Source organism: Periplaneta americana, chromosome 3 (genome assembly GCF_040183065.1).
Source record: "Periplaneta americana isolate PAMFEO1 chromosome 3, P.americana_PAMFEO1_priV1, whole genome shotgun sequence".
Taxonomy (NCBI): Eukaryota; Metazoa; Arthropoda; class Insecta; order Blattodea; family Blattidae; genus Periplaneta; species Periplaneta americana.
Genome location: NC_091119.1, coordinates 152,786,429 through 152,800,425, shown reverse-complemented (window position 1 = coordinate 152,800,425; position 13,997 = coordinate 152,786,429). Strand labels below are relative to the sequence as shown.

General features: G+C 34.9%; 1 protein-coding gene across 8 annotated transcripts in view; it reads left to right on the top strand.

Annotated features, from left to right (window-relative positions):
* The window catches only part of spict (magnesium transporter spict), a 66,169-nt gene that overhangs the window by 24,708 nt on the left and 27,464 nt on the right, over nt 1-13,997 (top strand). For 5 of the 8 annotated variants that reach the window (XM_069821902.1, XM_069821901.1, XM_069821900.1 and 2 more), the window contains 2 exons: nt 2,347-2,456; nt 13,573-13,715. In XM_069821902.1, the coding sequence (XP_069678003.1) occupies nt 13,598-13,715 (118 nt within the window). In that variant the 5' untranslated portion in view covers nt 2,347-2,456; nt 13,573-13,597. Of the gene's footprint in view, nt 1-2,346; nt 2,457-3,627; nt 3,644-9,134; nt 9,260-9,423; nt 9,515-13,572; nt 13,716-13,997 lie in introns of those variants that run through there. The other 3 variants (XR_011331438.1, XM_069821903.1, XM_069821905.1) reach the window with 3 other exon arrangements.

Sequence of the window (13,997 nt, the reverse complement as noted above, 5' to 3'; positions counted from 1 at the left end):
AAATGCATCAGAGACTGTTGATAGACCAGTGCTGGGCTAATTTACAGAACAAAATTGCGGTAAATTTAAGTAATACCACAGTCTAGTATATACAGTCGCGAAGCTCAATACGTAGTAAATATACAAACATTAGGTAGTTGCTCACCACTAGGATCGCTAATATTGCCTCATTACAGGCAATGCAAAATAGTACCGTCACAGTCTATTGTTTCTAGCACCCTCAAAACTCAAGCTTCGTGACTGTATATACTGGACTGTGGTAATACTCTTCTAACTCACAGCAGGATTGACTGCCTTAGGAGAGTCTTAATTCACCTATGCTTTGTGTCCATCATACACCCCGCCTGTTCCTGTGTTTGTTGCTAGTGATCATAGCCTAGTTGTGAATGATGACAAAATTAAAATAATGCGCCCAAAATTGTGACTTTTGTTCTGAAAAGAGCTACACACCCCCTGGACTCATCTCCCCAGTACCTTACAAGCCACTGACATGGGTCAGTCGGCTAAGACGCTTGCCTGTGGATCCGGAGTTGCACTTGGGCGTGGGTTTGATTCCTGCTTGAGTTCTTTCCCAGGTTTTCCCCAAACCATAAGGCAAATGTCGGTAATGTATGACGAATCCTCAGATTCAACTCGCCAAATACAATTTTGCTATTACCAATCCCATCAATGCTAAATAACCAAGTAGGTGATAGTGTCGTTAAATAACCAAGTAAATAAAAGTACCTTAAATTTTACAAACCAATTATTTCTCTGAAGGATTGATTAGTTGAGATGATTACAACATATTTGTCTACCCAAAGATTTGAACAAATTTCTTCCTCACCATGATGCCCAAGAGAAAATCACAAAACTTCGATGGACTATTATTCCTTACCCATGGTAGAGTTCCAGAAAAAATAAATGGACTGCCTAATTTTACAAAGTTCCAGATACAGTGCATTGCGCATGTGCAGTAAACAAGAGCACCTATGTGTATGCTACTTATGGACAGTTTTGCAAAGCTTGTTGCGTGCATGAACAAGGACTGCTACCAAGACCCAATTTTTTGTTTTCTGGTACTGTACTTTCCAGATCTTGCACTGTTTGACTTCCTTTTTTGATCTTCTGAAAGATGCAGTCTGCAGCAAGCAATTTGACGATAATGACGTCATAGTCAATGCAAGAAAGTGGCTGAGAGGCAAACCAGAATAGTGGTTTGCAAGGAAATGTAGGCTCTCACATCTAGGTGGTGCAAGGCAATCAAGATTTGAAAGAAGACTGTAGAAAAATAGGTTTTGGTAGCCAAAGGATTGAGGAACAATATGGTGCATTTAAAACTGGAGTGATGTAGAAAAGTAGGTTTTGGTAGCCAAAGGATTGGGGAACAATATGGTGCATTTAAGGGGTTAGGTACAGCTTAAAGGAGTAAAATTTTGGAAATATTCAACATTTTTTTCCTCCATTACTGTATTTTGTACAATAATGAAAATTAGTATATGTAAAACACTGTCCTGCTATATGATAAACATGTTTTTAAGATTAAAAAAAAAAAATATATATATATATATATATATATTTTTTTTTTTTTCAAAATTCAAAGTTCACTGTGCAGTGATGAAGTGTTTCCCTCATAAATCAAAAAGTATCCAACATTCTGTGATGAAATTTTTTGTGTGTATTTATGCATGTCATATCTACAATATGATGCAAAATCACTTCTCTACCTTTGATAGATTATCTGATAAAAAATAAATTCATTTTAAAAAATGGTCAAATATCTACTTAACACAAAATAAAAAAAATATTGTTTAATAAGGAATGTAGTTGAAAGAGCATGATATTGTAAACATGAGTTTCAGCAATAAAATAAAAGAGAGAACGTGAAAAATTTAACAAGTTTATGAGTTATGAGGGAAACGCTTAATCACTCCACAGTAAACTTTGAATTTTGAAACAAAATGTAAATCATTTTTTTTAAATCGTAAAAATATTTTTTTTTTCATATAGCAAAAGGATAGTGTTTTACACATACCAATTTTCATTATTGTACAAGATACAATAATGGAGGAAAAAAATGTTGAATATTTACAAAAATTTTACTGCTGTAAGCTATATCTAACCCCTTAAAACTGGAGTGAAACACACCTTAAATGGAAAAAAAAAAAAAAAAATTGTTGCATTCATATGCTTTTATGTTGCGTATGTTTTAAAAATAGATGTCGGAGAAAGAAAGCAAAAATGTTTCCAATGATGAAATCTTTTGCTGATGATATATGATGGTTTAAAGGATTTTCTGAGGTAATGCGTTTTTCTTTTCCACATTTACTGCCTTTGTTCTTTTTCTAAACAGTTCTGTTGTTTCAGGTTGCAAGTTTCTGGGAGAATGAAGCAGAATTAAGCAACAAACTCCTTTCATACATCTATGAAGCCTCTTTCTAGAAAAAGAAAATACAGTAAAACTTCGTTTATGCAGAGTAAGTGGGACTGGAAGTTATCTGAATTAACAAATAATAAGAAATTTAAGGAATATGATAAAACATATCATAATACAAATTATTTACTATATACATAATAAATTAACATTCATTTTCACATCAATTATAAGAACATTTTAGACATTTAAAAACCAAAATAAAATATTACCGTATTATATTAATGCAGATAAATCAGAAATCTGGATTAATGAGAGTCAGATAAACTAAGTTCTACTGTATACATTTTCATAGAGCAAGGAAAATAACATCTTGTCTGTAATTGGATTTTGTGCATATAGGGTGCACTGGAATTCAACCTTTATTGTGTGCATAAATATCTTAGAGGATATGTTAAATTACGAAGAATTAGATAATCAGATTTAGAGTTTGCTGCAAGAGATGTGGATTTAGAAACATGTTATTTGGGATAGCGTCATTTTTTGTATGGGGGTACGGAGTTCAGGAGAGTTACACCTATGAGTACATGAGCAAAAAAAGGTTGAATACCATTGGTATAAAGACTTTCAGTTCCGAATATACGGCATGTATCATGAAGAATAATAAAAAAATATAGTGATAAGTAACAATAGTGCGTATGAAATATGATTAAAATACTGATTCCCATATCACTCTTCCTTCTGCACCTGTGATTGTAAAATAATCTGCATAACTCACAGGATATAATAAATAGGGCCGGATTTATATGATCAATAAAAATTGTGTCATTGTGTTCAGAAAAGCTAGCAATATTTTTAATTTTTAACCTGAGTCTGTAAAAAGAGACCGTGATAAAAATATGACATCATAGAAATCTGAGTCCTAATAATTAAATATACAGTATGATACCACTTACCACACAATTTATACATGGTATCTGATGCTGCCCACATTATGGACCATATTATTATTACATCTGACGAGTAAATTAATATTATATTCATAAGATTCTGTTATGTTTCACTCCACTCCTTGCTTACTTATGGCTTTTAAGGAACCCAGAGCTTCATTGCCATCCTCACATAAGCCCACCATCAGTCCCTATCCTGAGCAAGATTAATCCAGTCTCCAAGTACCAAATCTCATAACCTTATTGTTTGCTGTGGTCATGCCAGAGAATCAGTCCCATTCCGAGGCTTATTTTGGGGTTTCGTAACAAGCTGTTTTTTTACAGTGATGGGTTGTTAGCCCTTTGCCCAACCCCCAAGCTGGAGGACCACCCCTTATTGGCTATCCACGACTGCTCATTCAATATATTCGCAGCTACCCTCCATATCTGGAGGCCATCTCCTCTATCTGCAACCTGAGGACGCGCCATGCTGTGGTGATAGAGACCTACAACACATGGTCACTCCACTCCTCCTACATAAGCATTATATATATATGATGAAAATGGCTTCACTAGTTCTGAAGATGACTAACAGTGCAGTCGAAACTATTCAACTAAGGTTTTCACTTAGTTTTCAATTTAACATTAGACAATTGTTGTTGTAATTAAATTCTTAAGTGATACAAACTGTTAAAAGTGTATATCACGATGTATAAAATTTCTTCATTTTGAGCCAAAATGAGTACTACATTCTCTTGTGTACAGCTGTCAAAAAAAAAAAGTGGCCGCACTTGCGAACAGCGAATATTTTCAAAGTCCACTTCGGGTCGCGGCGATGTTACACGATTCATGTGCTTGTACAAGCAGTTCCGGAACTATGAAAGTGTTCCATATCTGCTCCTCGCAGACCAGCGGTAGAGTGCTTGTTTAATGATTCAAAGGTTCTGGGTTCGCGCCTTCTTCAAGTTTTCATTTTATTTTTTAATCGTTCTTTAGCGATGTAAATGATATTCAAATTATCATTTATATCCAGTTATCATTCTTGATGGATATCACATTATATTTTGTTATCGTTCTTTAGAGATATGAATAAAATTCAAGTCATCATTTGTATTCTGTTATCGTTTTATAACGATATGAATAATAATTATTACTATTGTAGCTACAGTATCTCCAATGCAGGTTAGCCCTATTTTACATATGTATGTTAGGGCTATAGTTTTATACACAAAAACGATAAGCATAAAGAGAAATGGAAAAGAAAATTAAATTAGCTTACGCAATGTAAACAAAACATAAACAATCCGTAAATTAGGCATTGCGATTGCAAAACAAATATCAGTTATCAATTTGAAACATACAAAAACATTAACAACACACATACGTAACGCTTCTATAACACAAATATGCAGCTTTCCGTACCATACATCATAAATTAATACACAACAGTCTCACAAACACAATCAAACTATAATTACGACATTGCGACGACATCAAGCATCCCATAACTGACTCACATACATAACAAATCAAGCATCCGTTGCAACACATACACTTCAACATAGTAACCACACTTTTAAAAGTTACAAATTTGGCTCCAAGAAGAATAAATAGGACACTGTTACTAATTACTATTCTTCTACAATTTCTTAAATACATCTGTAATAAATCTGTGAAATTCCGATATGAATAATATTCACGTTTTTTATATTGTTATCGTTCTTTAGCCATATAATTAATATTCAAGTTATCATTTATATTGTTTTCCTTCATTAGCATTATAAAATAATATTCAAGTTATTTATATTGTTATTGTTCTTTCGCAATATAAATAATCTGTATTTTATGTAGGTAATTATTATAACACAAATAAACATCTTTCTTTGCAAATTGGTTATTTTATTTAGATAATTAAATACGTATTATATAATATCTTATATTAATTAAACAAACCGATATTTATCATTCATATTGTGTTATCGTTCTTTAGTGATACTGTATAAATAATAGTCAAGTTATTTATATTGTAATCGTTCTTTAGCGATATAAATAACATAAATTTAATATTAGGTTTGGAAAAATCCAGTTGCATAATACTGCTATTAGTTTTTCTTTTTGTATTATTACATTATACTAACTTGAACCACAATAAAATGGAAAGGAGTAACGAGGAATTGAACCTGAGATGTTGACATCTAAATTCCGACGTTCGTCCGCTGAGCTACAAGGGCAAAAGTGTGGAAACATTTTCGGAAAAATTGGCCCAATCACACTCCAAGATTTTCTGATGATTCGTAGAAGCTAGTCTAGGATGCGGGGGGCAAAGGCTAATTTAGATTTCCCGATCTCTGATAGGGTCAAACATCCTGATAGAATTAATATTTAACCCTTGCCGTGACTTTCGGTGAAGTTCGGAGGGCCCAATTAGTCACATCCACTCTCCTCATCTCCACGCTTGGGCCCCCTGGAATTTAATAAGATGCGAAAGAGATAGTGGTGTGCGGAAAGCAACGGGATTTTACCGCATTTAGGCCTATCCTTCCCAAGAAAAACTGCAAACATGAACAAAGGAAGCTTTAAATAGAAGAAGAAGGATCTTCTGCGGACCTCTGGAAAAAGAACTAAGGAAGAGACTAGTGAAGTGCTTTGTGTGGAGTGTGGCATTGTATGGGGAAGGAACATGGACATTACGACGAAATGAAGAGAAACGAATTGAAGCATTTGAAATGTGGATGTAGAGAAGAATGGTGCGTGTGAAGTGGACAGATAGAATAAGAAATAAAATTGTGTTTGAAAAAGTGAGTGAAGAAAGAATGATGCTGAAACTGATTAGAAAGATAAAAAGTAACTGGTTGGGTCTCTGGTTGAAAAGAATAATAGACGACATTAGGATATGTGGATCATATGCGGAGACTAAGAGGAAGGCAGAAAATAGGAAAGATTGGAGATTGCTGGGTTTGCAATGAAAGACCTGCCCATGGACAGAACACTTATGTATGTATGTTCAGAATGCCTGGAATATCGTGTCTAAAAACAGTCGCTATTTGCAAAGACTAGTCAATTCCATGCCCACTCGACTGCAAGATGATCGAGATAAGAGGAAGATAGACTAAATATTGAATTGTGGCTTTTTGTTTTGTTTTTTGAACGCTTAATTGTTTGAATGTTTTAAGGCCGACGCCAGTAAATTTGTTTTGTTTATGGCACGAAAGATATTTTTATTGAGAATAAAATCTTTTTTCTTTCCATTTGCAGCCACAATATCATAATGATAAAGTCATGGCATAATATATTAATGAACCTGATGTTAATTACTAAAATAACCGTAAAAGAGAAAGGAGCCATTATGTATAGTTTGTCTCTCTCAAAAACAGAACAAAAAAGAACATAAAAAGCACGTGGTTGTAGTCGAACGCAGGACCACATGAATAAGAGGCCTGAACGCTACCATTATGCTATCGATTACACACAGAATACTTCAATTATAACTGTAGATATCAGGCAACGTGGTCCAACAACATGTAACATCGCCTGTCTCCGAATTGTAGCGAAGATACCCAAAGGGAACTTTGTTTCAGGAGAGCGGCCACTTTTTCTTTTGACAGCTGTACATCAAGTGGTGATAGGAAGAGATAAGCCAGTGATACCTTTACTACGCATCTATTCATGCATTCGGAAAAACAAGTTGTGTTTGTAGTAGAGTTACCTACCAGATTTGGATATGGGAAATAGGGAAAAATCTTTCATTGACATTCAGGTTTTTAAGGCACCTTTTAGGTGTATAAAATGATAATGTATTACATATTAACTAAAAATTAATCATACTGTGATTTATAAAGGCATTATAAATTATAATGATTTATTACAAAGAACTATACATACGCCTACTGTACAATAATATACCACTGCCCGATACTCATCCAATTTGACTACCGGTACTTGTTTTTCAGTCAACTGTAAGCAGAATAGATCTTAATTCTCTCATTAGTCATTAACTACAATTTAGAACATTCTGTTTTATCTTGCTTCCATCAATATTATAGAAAACCATGAGAGTAGTTGCTCTTAATTTAGGGTTGTCATTTATAAGACACAACATATTATAATCATAATAAAAACAAATATTTCATTCCATTTCATTCATAGTGTTCTGCCCAAGGGGAGGTCTTTCACTGCAAACCCAGCATTCTTCAGTCTCCTATTTTCTGCCTTCCTCTTTGTCTCCTCGTGTGATCCATATATCTTAATGTTATCTATCATCTGATATCTTCTTACACCTGTGGAGTAACGGTTAGCGCGTCTGGCCGCGAAACCAGGTGGCCTGGGTTCGAATCCAGGTCTGGACAAGGTATCTGCTTGAGGTTTTTTCTGGGGTTTTCCCTCAACCCTATATGAGCAAATGCTGGGTAACTATTGGTGCATTTCACATTTCACCGGCATTATCACCTTCATCTCATTCAGATGCTAAATAACCTGAGATGTTGATACAGCGTCGTAAAATAACTTACTAAAAAAATATCTTCTTCTGCCCGAACTCTTGTCCCGTTCACAATTCCTTCCAGTGCATCTTTCAGAAGGCAGTTTCTTCTCAACCAATGGCCCAGTCAATTCCTTTTCCTCTTTCTAATCAGTTTCAGCATCATTCTTTCTTCATCCACTCTTTCCAACACAGCTTCATTTCTTATTCTGTCTGCTCATTTCACATGCTCCATCCTTTTCCATATCCACATTTCAAATGCTTCTAGTCGCTTCTCTTCACTTCGTCGTAATATCCATGTTTCTGCCACATACAATGCTACACTCCACACAAAGCACTTCACTAGTCTCTTAGTTCTTTCTCCAGAGGTCCGCAGAAGATGCTCCTTTTTCTATTAAAAGCTTCCGTTCCCATTGCTATTCTCCTTTTGACTTCTTGGCAGCAGCGCATGTTACTGCATATAGTACACCCTAAGTATTTGAAGCTGTCCACTTGCTCTACTGTCTCATTTAGAATTCGGAAGTATACTTTCTTCATTTTTCTTCCTATGACCATGGTCTTCGTCTTGTTGGCATTTATCTTCATTCCATATTGCTCACAGCTATCATTTAGCTCTAGTAGCATATCCCTTAATACCATCTCCTCTTCTGCTAACAAAGCCATATCATCAGCAAATCTTATGCACTTATTCTTCTTCCTCCTACTATCATTCCTCACATGTTCTGAAAACAGTTCTTCACTAAATGCTCTAAGTAGATGTTGAACAGAGTAGGTGATAAAGGGCATCCTTGTACTCCTCTCCCTATTTCACTTCCTTCTGACATTTCTTCTCTTATCCTGACTTTGATTCGTTGTTTCATATAAAGGTTACTGCACAGCCTTCTCTCTTTCCAATCCACGCCAATTTTCTTCAGGATCCCAATCAGTTCATTCCAATGCATTCTATCAAACGCCTTTTCTAAGTCCACAAATACCACATATCGGTACACTTCTTTATTCTTCTCTAAGTATCTTTCGCCGATTGTTCATAGCAGTCCAATTGCATGTCTCATACCTTTTCCCTTCCTGAAGCCAAACTGCTCTTCTTCCAACTGTTCTTCCATCTTAGAATATAAACGTCGATTCAGTATTCGCAGAAGAAGCTTCGCATTGCCAAACCTACCCATGCTCCAGCTTGTAACTGGAGATGGCTCTACTCGTATCTTATCAGATGCTTAGATTAGATTATGATTTTACTTTTAACTACATTTTTTTTACAATATACTCTGCATTTAAATTCGATCAGAATACAAATTTTAACACTGAAACATAAAATAAAATAGTATTCTCCACGTTCATATTTCCCGCTACTCTCTTGGATGACGTGTCATATTTATCCCTCATTCAGAGAAATCGTGCAGCTGTTGGGAAATTTCGGTTTCATAGTGTGACGACATAACCTATGGACATGAGTATGAGTAGTCTGCTAGTTGACAGAATGGTATAATTGGGTGTTTGAAGGTAAGATTGTTGTTTTAAAACGTTAAAAATAAATTTTAAGTGTCGTTTATGTTATTGTACTTTAGTCTAATAGTTGCTGTATTTATTTTTTTCATCGTAAAACTCAATGTGCCAGAATCTGAAATTTTGTGAAGATACTACAACTGGTGGAATAGGTAACGGATGTGGTATTTCAAAGTAAAAAATATGCATTTCAGACCGTAAATAAAAAGATAATGTTCACCCCACCCGAGAAAATTTGCATACTGCATTATGGTATGTAATTAGAAATAAATAAATACAATGACATATTATTACTATTTCAAAATTTAACGTTCAAAATGTTGGGTTCAATTAATGGACATAGCAGATAAGGAAGTGTCAATGAAAATAAAATTAATAAATAAAAATAAGGGACGACTTCACAATACCGCGTAAGTACATATGCCGTCTTTTTTATGTAGCGTAAAAGTAGACGACTTTGCACCACATTTTGACGTCTTAGAATAATTCGACAAAAAATTATTTCTCTGTTTTTTTTTTAATTTATGTCAATACTATGATTAGGACCTAAACATTTATTCTAAATTCAGATCTTTGGAACAATAAATACACTTAGAAAAAATTTTCAAAGTGGTGCAATGTTGTACAGCATTGTGGGACATCTTTGCACCAAACGATTCTTCTTGCTGTATTTCCCTACTACACTCAACTGGTGCAAAATTACAACACTGTAGTTCAACTTTCACATCATAGAGACCATGTACAATAGTATTTTACAATAATGAATCCTAGCAATATGGGCGAATCCAGAAATGCATATAGAGTGTTAGTTGGGAGGCCGGAGGGAAAAAGACCTTTGGGTAGGCCGAGACGTAGATGGGAGGATAATATTAAATGGATTTGAGGGAGAGAGAGTGGATTAATCTTGCACAGGATAGGAACTGATGGCGGGCTTATGTGAGGGTGGCAATGAACCTTCAGGTTCCTTAAAAGCCATTTATAAGCAATAATGATACAGGATTGGTTTTATTCGGGCTAGAGGGCCGTGGTCTGTTGGTAATGTAACCAAACGTTTCGTCCACTACTTCGGTGGACATCTTCAGTGGCGTGGTACACGAGAGCGGAGAGATCTGCTTTGTGTGTCAAGGACGATTTCCTATTGACGCCGGCCATGAAAGCCTACATTCTAATAATGATGTACAATTAGATCATTGTTACATTACCATATCTAGTTCCTGTTTTTTTTTTAATCATTTTAAATATTTTGAAATCTCTGGAACATTAAAGTATCCCCAGTTTGACATCTCTGAGTTCAGAAATAATTTCTATTTCATTTCCTATGTCATACCAGAGTTCATCTTTTACATTGGACCATTTCCTACACTTACTGGATCTATGCATTACACTAACTTGAACCCTCTTCTTTTCACTGTCTGTAACAAGACCAGGATACAAATTATCAAAATAATTTGTGGTTACATAAACACCCTTATTAATGTTTAATGGTTCAGATCTTGTCACTGTTTTCTTTGCAGCACTTGGTCAGCTTTTACACTTAAAAGGCACAATGCCGACATCAGTTTCATCACCCAAAATGACATCTGTATCAGATTCACTGTCAGAGATCTGATTTGCTGCAATATTCTTCCCCTTTGCTGTCTTTTTAGAGTGCCTTCTTCTTCTGCTTCTCTACTCGATGTCCCTCCAGTAGTTCCTCAAATGAGACATGGAGCCATCCGTACTGGAATGGAATAATAGAATGTCTTAATAACTATTGAAATTGCGTATTCTAAAGCTATTTTGTCCTAATATATAGTGCAGTTGACAATTAATTTGGTTTACTGGTACACAGTGTGTGTTGTTGTAAATGCCATTTTAAGAATATTGCTGTGCAAAGTTGTACTTCAGAGTAATGTGACTGAAGATTTCTGTATTCCATTCATTTAATCCATGTGAATTATTATTTTAATGTTTTACAATATGCAAACCAAACTTACAGGTATCTACATGAATTAATAAAAATTTATTGTTAGAAACTTACCTTTTCAATATAGGATTCGAAAGTTTTAGTAATACAACAGAAAATGTTCATCGCCATTTCAACAACTCATTCCATAGATGATGAACAAATGATTGGTAGCTCAAATCACAGACTTGACAAAAAGCTACCAGACAAATGGAATACTCTGTAGGAGACCTATAAAATCACATGTACAATTCAAAAAGTGTTGGTGGTGCAAGTTACACTCATGGTGCAAAGTTGCCCAGTTTTACGGTACTTATTTATTTATCTACCCTTGTGCTATCAATAAAAAACATACTTTTTAATTTGCACAGTCTTTGTACATAAGTACTTACGCGGTATTCTGAAGTATAGCGAAAAATAATGTCAATAATGGTGATGATGATGGTAATAATAATAATTTGCTGGGAGACTTCGTTGCACATAGACCATTTTTACACTAAACCTAAACTTTGTGTATGCAAGGCAGCCATAGGATGCGAGTCAGCAGGCAGTGATGCAAAGGTTTACTGAAATCCTAAACTAACCTAATCTAACCTTTCCTGAATCTGGGACAGGTTAGGTTACTTTAGGATCTTAGTATACCTTGCATACACTAAGTTTAGGTTTAGTGTAAAACTAGTGTATGTACAGCGACACATTCTGGGAAATTACCAATAATAATAATAATAATAATAATAATAATAATAATAATAATAATAATAATAATAATAATAATAATAATAATAATAATAATAATAATAGTAGTAGTAGTACTGGTGATGGGGGTGGTGGCAGCAGTGGCTCATTTTGTTGGGAATGAATATTGTAGTCTCTAAACACGTATAGAAAAAAAAACACGCACAGAATTGACATTTTAAATGCTTCGAGAGCTTTGGAGTTAAGTTAAATTGATTGTTGTGAGTCATTCATTCATTCATTCATTCATTCATTTATAGTGTTCTGCCCAAGGGCAGGCCTTTCACTGCAAACCCAGCAATCTCCAGTCTTTCCTATTTTCTGCCTTCCTTTTTGTCTCCTCATATGATCCATATACAGTATCTTAATGTCGTCTATCATCTGATATCTTTTTCTGCTCCTGAACTTTTCTCCCGTTCATCATTCCTTCCAGTGCATCCTTCAGAATGCAGTTTCTTCTCCACCAGTGACACAGCCAATTTCTTTTCCTTTTTCTGATCAGTTTCAGGATCATTATTTCTTCATCCACTCTTTCCAACACAGGTTCGTTTCTTATTCTGTCTCTCCACTTCAGATGTTCCATCCTTTTCCATATCCACATTTCAAATATTTTTAGTCGCTTCTCTTCACTTTGTCGTAATGTCCATGTTCTGTCCCATACAATGCTACACTCCACATAAAACAGTTCACCAGTCTCTTCCTTAGTTCTTTCTCCAGAGGTCCCAAGAAGATGCTCTTTTTTCTATTGAAAGCTTCCTTTGCCATTTCTATTCTCCTTTTGACTTCTTGGCAGCAGCTCATGTTACTGCTTATAATACAGCCCAAGTATTTGAAGCTGTACATTTGCTCTACTGTCTCATTTAGAATTCGCAAGTTTAATTCCTGTACTTTTCTTCCTATGACCATGGTCTTTGTCTTGTTGGCATTTATCTTCATTACCATACTGCTCACAGCTGTCATTTAGCTCCAGTAGCATATCCCTTAATATCATCTTCTCTTCTGCAAACAACACCATATCATCAGCAAATCTTACACTCTTTTTTCTTCTGCCTCCTACTATCATTCCTCCCATGTTCTGAAAAAGTTCTTCACTAAATCCTCGAAGTAGATGTTGAATAGGATAGGTGATTAAGGGCATCCTTGTCATAATCCTCTTCCTATTTCACTTCCTTCTGACATTTATTCTCCTATCTTGACTTTGACTCGTTGTTCTGTATAAAGGTTACTGAAGAGATTTTCCCATAGAGCTCGTTTTTATATGTATAGGCTACAGAAAATATATTTAATCAACTGCCTTAGAATAATAATTATTGATGGTCTTCGAAAAGTTTATGTTAACTACCAGTGTATCTACCAGCAGTGCTCTCTTTGAAAATATTTCCAGTTAATATTGTATCACATTTATACTGCTATAAACATAAAATGAAATACTGTAGGTACTTAAAACTTAGCCCTGAATAAGCCTTCATTATTTGTTTAAACATACAATTTTTCTTCCCTTTTCTCTCTCTCTCTCTCTCTCTCTCTCTCTTTTCTCCCCCCCCCCCCCCAATGTGACAGGTAGACTTTAAATATTATAAATATCTGAATTATTTCCAGAAATGCAATATATAAGCTTATTTCTTTTCAGACTGTTTGGATACAAGGATTCCAATATGGGCGTCACCAAAGCAGATATTGAAGATAATAATGATCCTGTATATGTACAACGATATGACACAACAGAATTCTATATTGGGCTGTGTTTGGCCATCAGCTCTAGTGTATTTATAGGTAAATTGTTGTTGTTGTTTTGTGTGTGTGTGTGTGTGTGTGTGTGTGTGTGTGCGCGTGCGTGCGTGCGTGCGTGCGCGTTTTTTTTGTGTGTTTCGACTTCGGTATTTCATAAAATTTACAAATTTGATTACGGTATTAGAATATAACATAATATAGTTCATTACTGCGAATTAATAGGAAAAATTTTGCCTGGTTAATTTGTTTTCAATTTCGTTTGACTTCTTACCTAGTTATTAGGAAAGTAAACATTAATCATATACTGTATTTCGTTAATTTGGT